This window comes from Aedes aegypti, chromosome 2 (genome assembly GCF_002204515.2).
Source record: "Aedes aegypti strain LVP_AGWG chromosome 2, AaegL5.0 Primary Assembly, whole genome shotgun sequence".
Lineage (NCBI taxonomy): Eukaryota > Metazoa > Arthropoda > Insecta > Diptera > Culicidae > Aedes > Aedes aegypti.
The window spans coordinates 413,373,531-413,392,541 of record NC_035108.1 but is presented as its reverse complement, the minus strand read 5'-3'; the positions used below and the strand labels follow the sequence as shown (position 1 = coordinate 413,392,541).

Here is a 19,011-nt window from a genome sequence, read left to right as displayed (position 1 = left end):
CCTAGTAGAGAATGGAGTCGGCATACTCTTGAATTCCTTGACTAACCATTTCGCCAGTTTGAGTGGGGTATCCGTCGGCCGAAATGATTTCTCACATTTCTTTTCCCGGCTTGTGAATCTTCGGAAGTCCTTTAATTCGTGAAAGAATGGGGTTTGACTCTTTCAAACGAGCCTTGCCAATAATCGCCTTGTAGTGCTTCAGGGTTTTGTCTGTAAGCTTGATGAGTCCGGGTAGTGGATCCACTCTCAAATCAAGACTAACAATTCAAAAGGCCTCAAGTCCAAAATGTAAACAAATCAGGTTTTTGCTGATTTTAGTGTATAAGAGCCTATTCTTACTGAAACATACAATAGCCATACAAAAATATGCATGAAAGTTGAAAAAACTACATTTTTCTAAAAGGCCCCATCTCATTTTCCGCTAATTAGGTTATTTATCGCAAATGCGGCCTTTTCCTAAAAAGGCCTCATTTCTATATTCGACTGAAACCGAGTTGAGGCCTATTAAAAAAAACTTCAAAATTGCAATTTAGAGAACGAAAAACGGTTCAATTTACTAAGTAGAAGTAAGTTATGCTACGGAGCGATTACGCTTTGTATTATTTTACACAGCGCTTGTCGCAATGGTGAACATGATCAAATTTTTCATCGGGTTCCTGTAGACTGATGTATTTTGTATCACACTACCTTATAATACCTGTGTCAGCCTGTCTGTACTTCACTAATTATCGACAAAACACGATTTGATTACAATTGCATGAAAAATAACGTTCAATTGCAATATTGAACCAATATTTTCTTGACGACAAACTCGCGTAGCACACCCTGTGTTCATGAATGACGAGGGAGTTAATAAATCAAATATTTAATCGACCGCCCAAATCTTTTTTCTGCTGTAGAGATTTCCTTGTACCTTACTTCACCACTTAACACTCTTCTACTCTTCAATTTTCTTATTTCATCATCAATTTTGGATGATTTTCAAAAGGCCACATCACAAGATGATGAAAAAAGAAGCCACAACTAGAAGGCCTCAACACATGTTAGAGTAAACAAAGGCGTCAACTCACTGGCCTCATCAGCGTCGGCCGGCGTCTATGGGCACAAATGAAAAGGGCTGCACAGCTTTTGGTGAAATAAAAGCCTCATATCCTTTGACTCGTTTTTTTAGTAGGATTTTTTGCTAAAATGATAGTAATTAATATTCATTGCTTTAAATCAGTTTGTTCGGCGACTTTCTGGATGATAAAATAACATACAATGCATAAATTCATAATATAAATTTGATTTATTGTTTGACAAAACAAGATTGCGTTTTTCTCATTGTTTACTTTTTGGAGATGGGGCCTTTTGAATTGTTAGTCTTGAAATATCGGTAGGAGCCTTCGTTTATTTTTTTTCTCCATTTGTTCGTCGTAATCCGTCTTGTCCATGATGACGACCGCGTTGTCTTTATCCACGTTGATGTACACTGGTTTATCCTTAAGTTCTTTCACGATCCTCGTCTCGTCCTTGTCTGCCCTGCTGCGTTGTCATGTTGTAATGGCTTTTGCTACAATGTTCCTTGTTGTGTTCTGGTCCTTTATTGGTACGGTTTGGGTAGTTGCTGTTTCCATGTCTACGATGATTTTCTCCACGTCACACAGTGGCCCAAAGCTGACCAAAAGTCAAAAAAATAAAGTTTTGGCAAATTCCTTCCCGAATATTTTTTCTTGATTTCGTCAGTATTGAATAACTATTTCCCAAAGTTTCAGATCGATCGGGGTATATTTGGATTTTTAACATCATGTGACCTGGAGCGATGTCAGCTGAAATTTACCCTTTTGAATTTTTCAAATTTCGTTAAGGTTGTTCTATAGAAATTGCAGTTTCTGTACTAAATCATGGCCAAATCTTTTTCAACCGGTCTCATTCGAAAGAATATACCTAAGGCTTTGTTTTTAAGATATTTCGAACCATATTTAACATGTTTACTATTTGAGAATGTCAAGAAGTGTATAACATAGAGCTCCTTTAAAAATAAGGCAATTTTTCAAAGGTAGTGCAAGATATCTGGGAAATGCTCTAAAATGATCATTTACCCCTCAATATATGGCAAATATTCCAAAGTATTCGATGTACTATGGCTTCACTTGCGCTTTTTTGCGCCAAGATAAAAAAACATATTTTTCAGTTACACTTCGAACCAGTCCAGTAGACCATCTCTCTTGCTATAAATATTGCATTCTTCACCATTATAAGCTCCCCAATAGATTCAAATACCACCTTTAGCTTGCCCACAATATTTAACTTCAAATTGACATCGATATAATGACGTTTCATTTGATTTTGATCTGGATACGGATTTCATTGATTGAATTAAAAAAATGTGCTTTTTCAAAAAAAATATGCCAAATGTACCGGAAATATCGATTTTCTGTTTCAGCGACTATTTCTATCAAATTACCTCTAAAAGCCATGTTTTGTCAAATAATTATTATTTTTGAACGTTTTGAGTGAGAATTGTACTTTTGGCCAGCATTTGTATGGGATGCGGCCACTGTGCGTCAGGCTTCGTAAATAGTCACCGCATATCTTAACCCCTTGTTGAGGTGTGTCAATTGTTCTACTGTGAACTGTTGTGTCGAACGGTTAACTACGAAATTTTCAATGGGTTCTAGAATCAGAGTAGGAACGGGATACCTTCCGTCGTCTTGGATTGCATGGTGGCTAGTTTTTTTTTTCGGTGTAGCCTGTTCTTCCATTCGGTTTCGCATTCTTCTGCTCGTTTAACCTTGATCAGGAATAATGGGAATCCTTCCGAATATTCCTGAGCCAATTCTAAATGCAGAAAATAACACTTCGTCGTCAGCTTGTCTAGTTTTGCGTAGTGGGATTTAATCGATGCCGTGATGTACTGTTTCTCTGCTGTTCTTGAAATATGTTGTGGAATATGGGGGCCCATCTTAATCGTATGGCTAACGGGTGTTAGCTTTTCCTTCAGGCATTTCTTCAGAAATGCCACGTCCTTCTGAGTGTTTACGATGGATCTCTTCAAATCGATATTTCCAGAGAGTTATTCAAAATTTGGCCAACGAGCCAATTTTACGTTATTTTACAAAGTTAAACGGGTATTCCTTTCCAAATTTAATCATTCATTTTCAATAATGGTTCTGCTGAACCAACTACAAATTAATTTCAATTAAATGAAAAAAAAAAATAAAAGATGATAATGCAGGATCTTAACTATGCCCCGCCTACTCTTTAATTACAGCTTGTGATAACTCTACGGATAGTACAAGGGCTTAGTCAAGGTTTCATTTTCCCATCGACGCACACGCTACTATCGAAATGGGCTCCAGTGTCGGAGCGAGGCCGTCTTGGGACGTATTGTTATGCGGGTGCCCAATTTGGAACGGTGATCATGTTGGCCAGTAGTGGTTTCCTGGCATCGTCATCCATTGGGTGGCCTGGAATCTTTTACGTATCCGGGGCAGCTGGCATTGCATGGACCGTTGCGTGGTTCTTCTTTGGTGGAAACTCTCCGGTTGAGCATGGATCGATATCCGCCGAAGAGAGAGACTTCATTGAAAGTTCACTCGGAAATCAAGATCACAGCAAGAAAATTATCACACCATGGAAGGCTATCTTCACTTCGGCACCGATGATTGCCCTGACAATCGCACATTGCAGCCACAACTGGGGCTTCTGGACGCTGCTCACTGAAATGCCAACATTCATGAAGAACGTTCTCGATTTAGACATCAAGAGTAACGCTCTGCTGTCCAGTTTGCCGTATCTGGTCATGTGGGTGCTCAGCATGGTCTTCTCGCCGATTTCCGACTTTCTCATCAACAGGCAGTACCTTTCTCGTGTGACAAGTAGAAAACTATTCAACACGATCGGTCTCTGGATTCCTATGGGAGCTCTGTTGGGATTGGCATTCGTGCCGAAAGGAGAAATAGACTTGGCAGTTGCTCTGCTGACTATGGCCGTTGGAATCAACTCGGCAACCTATCTGGGCTTCCAGGTGAACCATATCGATCTGGCACCCAATCATGCTGGTACAATGATGGGTATCACCAACTGTGCGGCCAACATCATGTCTATCATCGCTCCGCTGCTGGTGGGACTTGTTCTGCAAGATGCCGTAAGTAGCTTGTTACATCGATGAAATTACCGCCGATATCAACATTTAAATAATATTTCAGACGGATCCGGTTCAGTGGCGAACAGTGTTCTACATAGCAGCTGGCATCTATTTCTTCGGAAATCTTGTGTTCATAGTACTGGGTAAGGCCGACATCCAACCATGGAATGAACCACGGCCAGATAAGAAAGATGGTAAGTAATCTTACACTTGCCCAATATTATACATTTCAACAAACATTCTTTCATTTTGCAGATGACAATGAAGCCGCTATGCCAAATAATCAAAATACCACCGAACGAGCCGACTATGTGGACTAAGCTAGTCGAAGGCGTACGAAAGGAGAGGGACTTCCTTCACTATTGATATGAATACTTAGTCTAGTCCAAAGCTGATACACTATACATCAAACCATAAAATGAAACGAGAAGTCTATATAGAAAAGAACCGATCATCATATCGAAGAAATGATACAAATCGAGTGCTCTTAAATTACAGTTGTAAGGACAAATTCAGGGAAGCGTAGGTTTCCTGCTAGAAGCTTCCAATGTTATTTGTGAATTTTAGTCGTAAGGTACAAACGTTCCCAGCAACAGATTATAAGATAGAAAGAAACAAAAAAAACTTCAGCAAGGCTGCATTGACTGAACTAAATGCATTCCACCTTGGAGCATATTATGAAGAATTAAGAAGAGATACCTATATTTTTGTGATTGTTACTAATAAAAGTGGATATTCGAAAAAAAAAATACTACAACCCTGCCGCTTTATTTTTAGAATTTTATTTTGAGATCTAGTTACAAAAGTTTCTTGTTGATGCGCTTACCTGACTTGACGATGATGTAGATGAGATACATGCTACCGATCCAGCTGACGAGGATGGTAGCGGGCAGGACGAATTTGTACGAGGCACTGTTGCCCACCGGAATGAGTACGCTGATCACAGTTGGTACGTTCTTTTGAGTACAGTATGATAAACTGTTAATGAAACAAACAAACCATCTACGGAAAATTCTAAACTTACACTAAACTCCACTTCTTGCCAGTCACAGTATTCTGCTTCGCCAAGTTTATCATAGTCGTAAATCTGGGCACTGCTTGGACAAGGGTACCGGTAGGTTCCCGCTGACTTAAGGGGATTTTTTGTACTGGTTCCGCGACACTGGACGTACAGAGTAGGGCTTTCGATTTGAATGCGTTCGAATCTGAAAAAAAGAAAAGAAAAGAAATGTTTTGTATCTTTTGTCATCGCATGAAGCTAATCTCAATGTAAATTGGGTAAAATAGGGACCATTGCAGAAGGCCGAGAATTCTTTTAACGATTCACAGAATCTCTTCCAGATGTTCCAAAATTCCAGTAGACTAACTTTTTTTCAGGAAGTTTTGACAAAAACTTCAAGTTTTTTTTTAAATATTTCACCTGGAGTAATTTCAATGACTCTTTAAAGCTTACTGCAGGAGTCATTCATGAATTGTTTCAAGGATTTAACCGGAAATTCCATTAAAGGACTTCTTAGTCCTTAGAAGCTTTGCTCTAAGAAATTCATATGAAAAGGGATATCTTCGATTATTCCCAATGAAATTTAAAAAGTACTTAGAGAAATCCTTAGAAGAATTTCTTGTGCAATATTTGCAGTGCTTAAAGGTGAATAATTTCTGTAATACTCGGAAGAATTTCTTTGCAACCACTTGAGAACCCAACAATTATCTTTTTGATGAGATCCTGCAAGATTGTTATATTTTTTTTTTTTTCGAAGGGACAAATCTGCAAACAGACCCCCTGAAAAGGTAACTCAGGCAGTGTGGGGATGCCGCACCAACGACGACCGACTAAAACCAGCCCATGTACATGAGCAATTCTCGCTGAATTTCTCAAGTGGTGTACAGATGCATCGACATTACTCTTGGCCTCAGACCCTCATCTCCTCGAAACCACCTTACGGTATTTCTTCGGGTAGGACAAGTACATATAGCACAACACATGTAGCAGAAGTAGCCTAGGCAAACTGTTTCTCCTAACCGACTTAAACAATGTTACAAGGGACCAGCCTCGGCAGGGCTAATCCTTTGCAGCCAACCCTTACATTTTTTTTTTAATAATTCATGTATTGAAACGAATATTCTTACGGTTTTTTATTGTAGTGGCTATTTGAAGAATCCCCTAGCAGATCATAATGACACTAGACAATAAAACACTGTTTTTGGTGTCAAATCCCCATTGTCCCTACATATATTCTGCCATTTTGTTCTCTTTGTCATAAAGTTTTTTGTCGATCTAATCTGCTGACAATTGGTAGTGAGGTGTCTTTGTATAGTTAGAGTATTGATGCAAATCTTGAGCCCAGTAGCTATTAGAAAACCATCCATGGCGAAGAAAACAAAATTGCCGAAAATATAACAAGTCATCCTATTACTTGAATATACCTATACATAAAATTACCCTCAAGAATACGATGGAATGATTCGGATATAATCATGTGCTGTTCCTCCAGCTTTTTGGGAAGTGGTACGCAGCACATGTCCCGTACACGTTTTGCTCCCCAAGCAACCGATTTTTGTGATTTTGACATTCCCCATGCCTGGGTGACATCAGTACACGAAAAGAACTCGAGGCGTTTGTACCTGTTAAAGTTATATAAATAATCATGATTTATGTCACCCTACTACCCTTCCACCGGAAGTACATATACTTCAAGACAATCCATTACTTACTTTTCGATGTAAAGCAGGCAAGCGATGATATGCTTGTACTTTGCAGTGCCTGCTTTACATGAGCAGGTCAGTATCCATTCTGAAACTGACGTCCCCAGGTTCAGGTTTACCTGATGCGGATTACTACCGGGATGAGAGCTTTGGGTCACATATGCTGTGATACTGACACTCCCAATATTGTAAGCACGGTACCCCAGACAGATTATGTGGTTGGCGTCAAAAACCGCAAAACCTTCCTTGATAGGCCTCGTCGAATCGCCTACGTAATCTAATATATCCACAATTGAGATTTCAACGTCACGATCCTCGGGTACTGCGAAGGAATTCATCACAACAAAACTCGTCAGCCAGCATATACTAAAGAAAGCCGGATCTCATTTTTTTTATTAAATAGTAGAACAGTTCAGAATAATTTTGTTCATACACACTAAAATGTCACCACCGTACTGTTTAGTTTTGCGATTGGATGCGTATTAACGTTAACAACCCTGATTGTGACGTGTCCCCTTCGCACGTAGCGAGGAAACGATCTCTCACAACAATTTTTTTTTTTTTTTTGTTTAGAGAGACTTTACCCAGAAGGGGCATTCGTCTCTATCTCTCACAACAATGAAACGCGGGCAATCGAACACACCAACACAATTGGGGCACGCAGGAGATACTGAGTACACTGAACGAAAGCTCCAGCCTTACATTGAATGATTTGCAATACACAAGGCTGAAAATATTCGTATTCCTTATTTTGAATGATTATTAAGGAATATGATGCATCCTCATGCATCTGAACAAAAATCATCCAATTCTGAAATGACTTTTATTATATTTCCGTATGACAATAAGTAGACAGTTGAATTAAGACAACACAAATGAATACCATGCAATAACTGACGGATTTTATTTTCTACCATGCTCCTAATCAAAAATCATTCAACTATCGTGTGAAACATCATACGGAAAACTAACGATCCTAAACGTCAAATTGTTCTTAGAATGTTAACCTAAAAATGGTTGAAGCAGCGTGGTGTTCCTAGTTTTGCCTTTTGGATTCCACAGGTAATTTCATTTTATAAAAGATTTTTCTAGAATTATTTCTGTAGAAATTATGTTTATTACTTTCAAGCTCGCATTCAAGTGTACAAAAACCACAAATCGTGCATGCCAAGGGCTTTAATTAGAATTCTGGAATCACATCAGCAGCCGCTTCATGCAGGTGTCGACGCCTGCGGCTCATGCGGCCATGAGATCAATAATTCCTGGATTAATGTGAATTTGTGATATTGTTAATTTACAATAAAATATAATGTGTATAAAACTATAAACGTTTGGTTATCTTGAATGTGTCTGAAAATAGGTATGAGGCTCGGATGAGGCAAAAATCATTCAATCTATGGCGGGAGATTTCGTTCAGTGTACCCGAACTTACCAAGATACAATTCAGGGCAATTGATAAACATATATGCTTAACTATTGTTTCACAACAGCCATGACAGTTGAACAAGATTCAAAGTTGTACAAAGTGACGAATAAATGTTGCATACAATCTAAGCGGCGCATTAGTTTCTCACTCATATGCTATTTTCATAGCTGGTCGAATAAAAGTTGCAATAACTTTTTGTCATACAAAATTCCGCCATATTTCGCCGAGATATTGATTTCCTAATACAGGTATGTTTCGTTTTTATCACGTTCCGATTTTGTCACGTTCCGTGTTTTTCAACAAATTATTCCGTTTTTATCAACACAAAAATATTGATAATTTTAATTTTTTTTTTTTTTTGAATGCTTCGAATATAGTCTAGAGACTTATTTTGAAGCAAACCAAATGTTTTTCAAATATTTCAGAGTTGAATTTTCGATATTATGTTAGTGTTTAGCACATGTATCGTAGGTGTCAAATCCTATACCATTCAATGAAGGTTGCCTCCTTATCGGCCTTCTTCTATACAAACAGAGTGTTCAAGCTTAACTAGGGCTACTAGGTAACATAGACACATCCTTCAACAGTCGAGAGTTGTCCCGGCCACGTCCTAGCGACAGCTGAAGATTGTAAATAGGGGTCGTCCATAAACCACGTGATCAATTTTTTCATTTTTCTTTTCGTTGGTTTTTTGTCCATAAAAAAATTTTAAAATTTGTATCGACTGGTGTCATTGGCCAGCCCCCCCCCCCCTCCACGTTGTTATGGACGCCCCATTAGTTGAATTAAGTACACATTCAAAATATATTAAGTACCTACAGAGATATCTGCAGATATCCTTCTTTTTCTTATGAAACAACATAGAGGCATCATAGTATATGCGATGTAAATGTTATAAACATATTCGATCTGACAATGTTCAATTCTTTGTTATAAGAGATGGACCAGGGAATAAACTCAAAATATTCTGTCATAGAAGTAGAAGCGGTTTCCTTTAGACCAGAGACGTAATGAAGACGTTGTAATGAAGTTCAAACTGGGTAGCCGTTCTAGTACTAAATTCGTTAACCAAGTTGGACAGATTACAGTACACTTTTCCAAACACTTTGCTTTTGCTCAAATGCCATAAATGATTGTGCAACAGCACACGGTGCAAGATCGAGTTTATTTCATATTTGAAAAGACTGATTATCGACCCGTTATATTTTAGACAAAGAAACTTTCATTATTTCTTTTCTCTTTTGACTCAAACATGATAGAATTTCACAGATTATAGCAAGAGTCTGAATTCAAGGAGGAGAGGACAAGAATCATCAGAACGTAGCAATCTATTGAACATTTTTGAATCACCATTCCATAAGTTTGCAAGCGAGAAAGGGGGCTGAAATGATTGAACATTTAGGAAGCTGTTGATACTTGACGTTACCACACCACGCTTGTTCTCATTCCAAATTTGTTGGGATCCTGAGCTTCGAGTAGACACTCATCTCGTCTCCACTTGGAAATCAAGAGATTTATAAAGTCTTTTACAAACTGGCATCGGCTAATTCATGCAGCTAATTTATTGAAACTATTAACAAAACATTTCCCAACCAAAAAGGTTCAATGCTTTGGCAAGGATGCTTGTTGTTGAGTATGTGCACTTCTATGTTTTAGATGAAACTGTTCAACATTAGTTTTACTGAATAAACAACAAGAACTTTAGTTAAGTTTTAGTTCTAAAATACATGTTATACTGCGGAACAAAAATAACCTTTTTGTGTGTCTCGAAAATCAAATTATGTATCTACATTAAATTTTAGAATGTTGAGCGACATAATCCCAGAAATTTCAATTTTTGCTAAAAATCGTCAATGTTATAGAAAATCCTTGTTTTATTGATGTTTCAATGAAATTAAACTATGGTTTTTAATCGTTTGCAGAATAGAATCGAAACCTTAGCGTTAGACATAGCTACTGAACTACTTTTCCGAAGACACTATCTTTCTAAGTGGTCAGGCTTCTGAGATATCTGCAAACAAAAGTTTCATGCACACTAGAGCCACCTAGTGGCACAATTTTGAATCAATTAGCTCGAACAATGATAGTCCTTAACTTACTAAACAACTTTGTAGAAGACGCCAGCCTTCTAAATGGTCAGGATCCTGAAATATCTGCAAAACAAAAGTAAAACTTCCATGCCCACTAGTGCCACCTAGCGGTCAAATTTAGAATTAAATTAGGTAACATAAAATAGCGCTTCACCTCCAGAACAACTTTACTAAAGACCCCAAGATTCTGTATTATCTGGATTTTGAGATATACCGTAAAACGGGGTATCTTTGATAATGCGGGTAACTTTGATAGTGCGTAACCCACCACATACTAAACGAAATATCATAATTTCTGTTAATCAGTTAAGCAAAACGAATGCAAAACTAAAGAATACTTGTATGACATTTCATGTAAGAGCGGTTTTGATTTGAATCAAGAACATTGGAGGCTTTTTATACAAATATTAATAATTGACACAATTTTAGCATTTTCGAAACGCTTACAAACAATCTGTTCTACGATCACTATTTGATGTAGTTTTGAATAGTTGGCCACTTATCTTTGACAGCCTAGTTATCATAGAACTTGAATACGATCTCAAATCTCTTACCGAAATGCACTTTCACAGACTGGGACCATTTTTGTAATCTAAATCATAAATTTCCATATAACGTTAAACGCCTAGAGGTATGCAATGCCCTACAAATGTTCGTTATTCATTCAATTTTGTTTGAATTATTGAGGAGTTTGCCCTCCAATAGACTCACACCTAAATAATTTTGTCACACCAAAATATTCTCCCACCATGTTTGCCATATATTGGATGGCGTCGTAGCTAACAAAACCAACAAGTAAGGGCTTATTCACAAATTTCATAACGCTTTAGGGGGTGGGTGGGTGTCCTAATGATGTTACGGCTCATACAAAATTTGTTAAATTTTCATACAAAAAGCGTTACAAGGGGGTGGGTGGGTATCAAAAATGGCCATTTTTGGCGTTATGAAATAAATGAATAACGTTAGGGCATTATGTTGGATTGTACATTGAATGCAAGGTGCGTGCTTGTATGAAAGTGCCATATAAACTGACGTGTGAGTTTTTATTTTTCCACGTTGAAAATGTGCACGAGAATCTATTCCTCAACTAAACGAACAATATGCTCCATTATCAAAGTTACCCCAAAACAGAAACCCATCTTTCGATTATATGAAAAATTATATATCCATTCAAAATAAATCTTTTGGCAATCTATCGACTGCAATCGATAGCTAGGATACCAGTACTTGTTTTAAGAATGTAAATTATAATTCTTTGAAACAGCATGCATAAATATTCAAGTTTTCTTCGAAAAAACTATCAAAGTTACCCCGTTTAACGGTACCGATTTCAAACTGTGGTTTACTCGAACCGTACATAGTGCGTTCATTATTATGCGACATCCATGTACATTTGTTGATTTTACCGTATTATAAAGGGCCAGACTGTAAATAAAATCTGCCGAGTATTATTATTAAGAAGAATCTTGAGGAATACATTTTGGTTTGGTGTCGATAGATATCTTTGTTGCAAAATTATAGCATATAACTCACAACTGTTGTACAAAGTACAACAGCGCGACAGCCCGAAGGTTAAGTTTTTTGCTAGTGCACAAAGCCAAAATAAAAAGTGCACTGCTGTTGTATGTTTTTTACGAGATTAGTGCCTTTGAAGTTTTAGTGCAATCTTGGAAGTTTGATTCCAAACTGTTTCACCTCAAAGTAATGGCGCATTTAGCAAAGGAGCAGTAAAATTGACCGCTGCCTTGAAAATTATCTATCTTTTTAAGATTATCCCGTTTTTTTTTCTTAGCTTGCCCCGTTTTCTCCTGTTAGCTTATGGCCAGCCTATCTATGAAGGATTTTTTTTGGGCATTAGATCGAAGATTATTCGAAACTACACCTGAAATTTTTAAGACTATATAGGAAGGAATCCTTATAAAAATGGCATTGATAAATACTAGAAAATCGGCGATCTACTGGAGTCGGTATCCAGCTTTTTAAAAGCACTAATGGCTGCCGCAAACAGGCTCGCTTTCTGGTAGGGATCGGTCGATTTGACATTTGGCGCCAATTGTCAAATTGACCGGTCCCTACCAGAAAGCGAGCCTGTTTGCGGCAGCCATTAGTAAAAGCACTAAAAGCTGGATAAGAGTATTAACAGAAGAATCTTTGAAAGAAATTCTTAGAGAATTCCGAATGCCTTTGGACCAATTAATATCATATAAATAGAAGTCCCTGAAGGTATGGGTGTTGGATTGCTAAAGAATTTCTTTAAGGAAGATCTGAAAAACACTGATTATTTTCTTGGAATAATCATTGAGATAATTACTACAGGAAGTCTAATGGAATCTCTATTTTCAGAACATAGTTCTGGTGGAACAACTGGAAAATTCATGAAGCTCTTCATTGAGGTAATCATAAATGTGCTCCTGGAGAATTTAAAGAGTGGAATCGCGTAGGAAAACCAGGGGAAATTTCTGCCAAGTTTCTGTGCGAAAAATCTTTGACAACTTGCAGAAATTCCATATTGACAACTCAAGAAAATTTTCCACTAATATTCACGGACTTTTCATTTTTTTTTTTTTTTTTTTTTTCAAGAATTCACGCAACAATTTGTTGAATACCATTGAAGGTTCAGAAAACCTACATAGTTTATTCCAGGTTTTTTACCAGTAATTGCAAAAGGAATGCCATTGACTAAATTGACATTTTTTTTCATATCACTTCTACAAGAATTTATTGAGATTCTTTTATTAACTAAGAACGATTAATTTTTCATTACTTTATCTTAAAATTCCGTTGATATTGATATTCAAGATTTCAGCAAAGATTTTTAAGGAACTCTTTTAAAATGATAACAGAAATCTTCCTAAAAAAAATCTCTGTAAAAGAATTAGGAAGTATTTCTGAAATAATCTCTCGATAAATTTTGAACGTAGTTTCTGGAGATATTGAGGGCAGTATCAATCTCTTAGAAGAATATATAATGGAATTAATTGATTTGTCATAAGTGATATTTTTGGACAAATACCTGGAAGTAGTCGTGGAGAATTCTAAAAAAAAATCCCACTGAAACTCTGATGTAGGTAGTTAAAGGAATTATTTCCTTATGTTTTTGAAGAAGAAAAGTCTAAAGGAATCCTTAGAAGTGCACAAAAGAATGTCTACAGGAATTTCTAAAAGATTTCCCAGGATTTTTTAAAAATTTAATGAAAAATTTCTTCAAAAATAGCTGGAATTATTGGAAAGTTATTTTAAAATGTTCAATTAATAGAAACTAGCCAAAACTTACTTTCTTTCCGAAGGATCGTGGTACCGGAAATGAATTGGCAACGTTATGTTCACTTCCTTCCGCACCGCTTCGAAGAGATACAGCGAGAAAGGGCTCGCTTTGCTGGCCGGTTTCTCCACATCGACGTACAGCGGAACGTAACTATTGATCTGTCGGAATTAAGATTCCCCAGTTAGAACAAATACATGGATATCAGAAAACAGTTTTGAACCTTTTTGAACTTCTTCAAATTCGTCAGCTGATCCGTGTCGACGTACATGGCCGATGGGAACTGCTGCAGAAGCATCAGATCGCAGGACATTCTCCCTATGCCGCCAAACTTCAGCGTGTAGTGGACATCTCTGAAAAAAAAAGGAAATGGGGTGGGGTGAGTTTGGTACTCCGAAAGATAATGATCGATTATCATACCTATGGAATCCACTATTGAGGATAGTCATGTACAGGAAGGAATTGAGACCAGCGGCAATGTCAATTACGGCACACACTACAAGCAAGGAAATACCACGAATCATTTTCAGCGAGAACGGCTACGATTTCATTGATAATACGTATTTGATTGTTTCGACAAGAAACATTACTTTCGATTGATTTTGAACGGATCGAAGAACTTCCGGGCGGTTTGTTGTTTGTTTGGAGCTTACTCGAGGTGTCATTTTTGTTTCACTATCCGGTAAATGTCGATTAACATTTTGACATACGTTTCAACTCGTTGATTAGGTGAATAATTAAAAAACGTGATATAATTTAAATTTTTAATATCTTTTATGTTAAATCCATGAAGTTCACTCAAGTCTGAAAAGAAATATCGACATATTTTGCCCCGACCTTTTAATTCAGATCGTACATTCGGAAAATACAAATCAGACACCCCTCCTGCTCATGCTCAATCGTTTCGACGCAAATTAGGTGTGGAATTGTTCAACAACGCAAACAGTCGTGCTGCATGGGCTCCCCTTATTGTTTTCAATCTGTTCTCGCACTCACACAACCAAAAAAGTGCATCAAACGCATCGAAAACAAGCAGCGAAACTGCATTTTTATTTTGGTGATGGTGCATTGGGTGTTGATTAATCACATCCTGCTGTCATTTTCTTTCTTATCGTGTTCGGAATTGGAAAATTTTCGTTTCGTGTGAAAAGTTCATCTTTTTGGTGGAAAATCGCGTCCCATCGTTGGCCAATGTGTGTTTCCCGGCTAGCAAAGTGTATCGTGCGTGTTTAAATGTTACTAAAAACTGCCAAAATGCCAGCGATTCGTGATAGTCATGTAGTGAAAATTGCGGTCCAATTCGCGTCGGAAATCGCCCAGCTTATCGAGTTTGACCAGCGGCAGCCTTTGACGGCGATTATCCAGAATCTTTGTCCGTACTGGGCGATTCAGGATCCGGAAAGTTACGCACTGAGGTTTACGGATAATTGTTTCTATGTGACGGAGAAAAATCGACATGAAGTGAAAAATGGATCGGTGCTGAGGATGGCCCATTCCCCGTCGAAAATGGCCAGCGATATTCTGGAGAAGTTGCAGACTGGGAAAGTTGAAGAAATGATGAAGGTTCTGAAGGACTTGCCTGGGCTGAGTCAGGATATTACTTTTGCGCTTGAGTTCATCAAAGAACAAGGACTAGATCTAATTATAAGCATAATCGAGGAGCCTAAATTTGGAGAAAATATCTTGAATTACGCGTTGTCTGCCTTCGTGAAGCTGATGTATCATGGAACCGTTTCTTGGGATGTTTTGCAGCCCTCGTTCATTCAAAGGAACATTGCATTCATCAGCACCAGTACCAACAAGGAAATCATTCAATCGGCTCTGACGATTCTGGAAAATGTGGTTCAGAATAGCAGCAATCATGCTCTGGTGGAACGGGATGTGACCTTGGAGATGCTGCTGAAACTGCTCCAGGACTCTCCTTCGACTTCCGCTGTCAATACGATTGCCTTGATAAATGCCCTCTTCCTGAAAGCTGACGATGCCAAACGTAAGGTCATTGCAGCCACGTTCAGTTCCAAGCAGTATAGAAGCGTAATCAACAGCGTTATAACGGCCGGGACAGGAACAGGAACCATTACCGAGATAGCCCATCAATTGTATGTCCTCCAGACGCTGATTCTTGGTTTGCTGGAGCAACCAATGAAGACACCAATCGACCCCCAAGATCAAGATGCTCAGGACAAAATTAAAGAGCTTCGCCGGATCGCGTTCGAAGCTGACGGAATTGATCCCATTCCGGATGTAACGGCTCGTCGCCAGCATGGGGGATCGTATTCTACCCACTACAAGAAACTTGGCTTCAAATGTGATATAAACCCGGCGCAAGATTTCATGGAAGTCCCACCCGGAGTGCTAGCTCTGGATTGCATGGTCTATTTTGCACGCAATTACACCCAGAACTATACCAAAGTGGTACACGAAAACAGCTGCCGAGCGGATGAGCATGAATGTCCTTTTGGAAGGACCAGCATTGAACTGGTCAAAGTCTTATGCGACATTCTTCGCATCGGAGAATCTTCCCTCGAACAGGGACAGGACTTCCATCCAATGTTCTTCACCCACGATCACCCATTCGAGGAATTCTTCTGCATTTGCATCGTCGTTCTGAACCGCACTTGGAAGGACATGCGCGCCACCACAGAGGACTTTGTCAAAGTCTTCAGCGTTGTCCGTGAGCAGATCACACGTAGCATCACAGGACGCCCAGCGTCCCTCGAAGACTTCAAAACCAAGATCAACACGTTCACCTACAACACCATCACCACGCTTCGTCAGCAGGAACGCACTTCTCGCGAGGAATGCGAATCCACGGCTTCCGCAATCGTGTCTCTTAAAGAGAAGATAACACCGGAAATCATGTCGCTTATCAAAGAGCAACGGTTAGGCTACCTTGTCGTAGGAACGCGCTTCTCCAAATACAGCGGTGGTAAACGCGAAAGGGACAAATACTGGTACGCTCGCCTTTCGCCCAACCACAAAGTCATCCACTATGGCGATTGTGACGAGAAAACGGTGCCCACCCTCGAAGAACTGAACAACAAACTTCCGGTTATCGACATCCGCCAGATGCTCGTTGGGAAAGAGTGCCCCCACATGAAGGAGATGCGAGCGAAGAAGTCAACCTTCCCACTCGGATTTTCCCTAGTAGCTGAATCCAGCGACCAGCAAACTCTAGACTTTGTCGCCCCGGACGAGGCCACTTTCAACTACTGGACGGACGGGATCAACGCCCTGCTGGACCAACCGATGCTCAGCAAGCAGAAGGACGAAGACTTCGAAACGTTGCTCTCGATGGAGATCAAGCTGCGCCTGTTGGACACCGAGGGGGTGGATATTAGCAAGGATCCTCCGCCGATTCCTCCGGAGCCGGAGAACTACGACTTCTGCTTTGATAGCTAAGGTAACAGCCGTCGGCGCTCGATTCCATCATTCTTCACTTATATTACTATATTCACGATGATATAGTTCATGTGCGATTTTATTTATGTCTGATATCTGGAACCAAAGTGTTTTTTTTTTGTGTCTATATTACTAATCATGTTTTTAAATCATTCGGATTAAAACGATGGAATTTAAGCTGCACGTTTGTATTAATCATTCCAACGATTATATTGCATAAGTATGACAGCAGTGAAGTATTCTGAGTATGTTTTATCGGTCGAATATGCGATTATTTTATTCTTGACATTACCCTTTTGTTGACTTCCGAGTCAACAAGGAGTGAATAATGAGCGGTTTTCTGATTTTTTAATTCCCCTTTTTATTGCGAGAGTTAAAATTATCCTAAAAATATAAATATTAGGATATGTGTTTTAATTCAATTTTAGCCACTTACATTTAGTTCATTCCCATTATTCTCCTGGGTAGACACACTCCTTAGATCAATTATCGGTTCTGCGAGGCTCCTGTAGTTAGAATGGATTATATTGTAGTTTTAAATCCAAATCTAACCGACAGTCCACAGTTCAATTGATTATAGGTTATATAGGTAGCAACTAGTTCATTAATCTCAAATATAATATTGAATGTAACTAATTAGATCGTTACTACGATTTTTTTTTATAAATTCATAAATTCTTTTACTTTACGGCAGCACGCCACTTTCGTACTTATCACTCTTCTCATCTTTTCTATACCTGAGGCTAACTGACATCATTTGCTAAGTTTGACGTGAACGATGACCATAGTTAGTCAATGCAGATCGGTTTGATGTGGAGCGCCGACCGAGGGGTCGTGACACTCCCCCCGGGTACGCCAGATATCTGGCTTACTTCCATATCGCGACGTACATCCAATACAGCTATCTTCGTTGCTGGACGCTCGTAGATACCATGCATGGTCTGGATTGCTGCTGATCTAACTCGATTATCTCTTCCTCGGTTAACTCCAATAACACGACCTTTGGGCCAACAGTTGCGTGGGAGTGCTGGGTCAACAATGAGCACTATATCATTTTCCTCTATCGCTTTCACCTCGTTGAACCATTTCGTCCGCCTCGTTAACTCTGGTGAATAATCTCTCAGCCATCGTTGCCAAAAGATATTTGCTTCAACTTGGGACACACGCCAGGCTCTTCGTAATGCAACACTGCTATCGTCCAGAAGAGAGGCTGGTTTGAGACCGCTAGATGATCCCAATAAAAAATGATTAGGAGTTAGGACGGGGGCTTCCGGATCATCCACGGGAACGTGGGTCAAAGGTCGAGAGTTCAGAAGATTTTCTATCTCCATTAAGCAGTTGCGCAGAACTTCGTCAGTTGGCAGTCGTCCTGGTTTCATCTGTAATAGATTGGCTTTCACAGTTTGGACAAGCCGCTCCCAAGCTCCACCCATGTGTGGAGATGCTGGTGGGAGGAATGTCCATTCAGTTTGTTGGCTGACTATTTCTTGAATCACTCGCTCTTGGTCCAAATCCTTCAAAGCTTCTTTTAATTCCTTGCTAGCCGCCACAAAGTTTGTGCCTCGATCACTATAAATTCTGATAGGCACGCCTCGTCTTGCCATGAAATTTCTTATAGCCATAATGCAAGAATCAGCGTTCAGGAAATGAGCAATTTCTAAATGCACAGCTCTTACGGTCAAACATGTTATTAATACGCCCCAACGCTTTTCGCTTCTTCTTCCAACCACCACCATCATCGGACCAAAATAATCTATGCCGATGTAAGAAAAAGGTCGTGCATATGCCGCTAACCTCGCAGTAGGCAGGTCTCCCATTAGAGGAGGATTTGGGACCGCTCGTTCATTCTTACATATTTGGCAAGTAGCTCGTACTTTCTTATAAACTACTCGTAACTTTGGAATCCGAAATACTTGACGCACTTCATTCAGTACGGTTTCATGATTACGGTGATGGTACCGAGAGTGGTAATCCTGAATGATCAGCATAGTTATGATAT

At 39.1% G+C, this 19,011-nt stretch overlaps 3 protein-coding genes across 8 annotated transcripts in view; 2 read left to right on the top strand and 1 right to left on the bottom strand.

Moving 5' to 3' along the window:
* The window catches only part of LOC5569083 (putative inorganic phosphate cotransporter), a 37,778-nt gene extending 32,900 nt beyond the window's left edge, over positions 1-4,878 (top strand). For all 6 annotated transcript variants that reach the window (XM_021847357.1, XM_021847361.1, XM_021847360.1 and 3 more), the window contains 3 exons: positions 3,254-4,129; positions 4,191-4,323; positions 4,385-4,878. In XM_021847357.1, the coding sequence (XP_021703049.1) occupies positions 3,254-4,129; positions 4,191-4,323; positions 4,385-4,449 (1,074 nt within the window). In that variant the 3' untranslated portion in view covers positions 4,450-4,878. The remainder of the gene's footprint in view (positions 1-3,253; positions 4,130-4,190; positions 4,324-4,384) is intronic.
* Positions 4,879-4,895: 17 nt separating this feature from the next.
* On the bottom strand, positions 4,896-14,281 carry LOC5569082 (phosphatidylinositol-glycan biosynthesis class X protein). The gene is made up of 5 exons (XM_001658262.2): positions 14,031-14,281; positions 13,834-13,963; positions 13,623-13,771; positions 5,154-5,334; positions 4,896-5,085 (listed from the first exon to the last, which is right to left on the bottom strand). The coding sequence occupies exons 1-5, from the start codon at positions 14,132-14,134 to the stop codon at positions 4,927-4,929; spliced, it is 723 nt and encodes a 240-aa protein (XP_001658312.1). The 5' UTR covers positions 14,135-14,281; the 3' UTR covers positions 4,896-4,926.
* Positions 14,282-14,684: 403 nt separating this feature from the next.
* Positions 14,685-17,379, top strand: LOC5569081 (engulfment and cell motility protein 1). Its single transcript, XM_001658261.2, has one exon. It carries the CDS (start codon positions 14,844-14,846, stop codon positions 17,010-17,012), a length of 2,169 nt encoding a protein of 722 aa, XP_001658311.1. The 5' UTR covers positions 14,685-14,843; the 3' UTR covers positions 17,013-17,379.
* Positions 17,380-19,011: the final 1,632 nt, after the last annotated feature.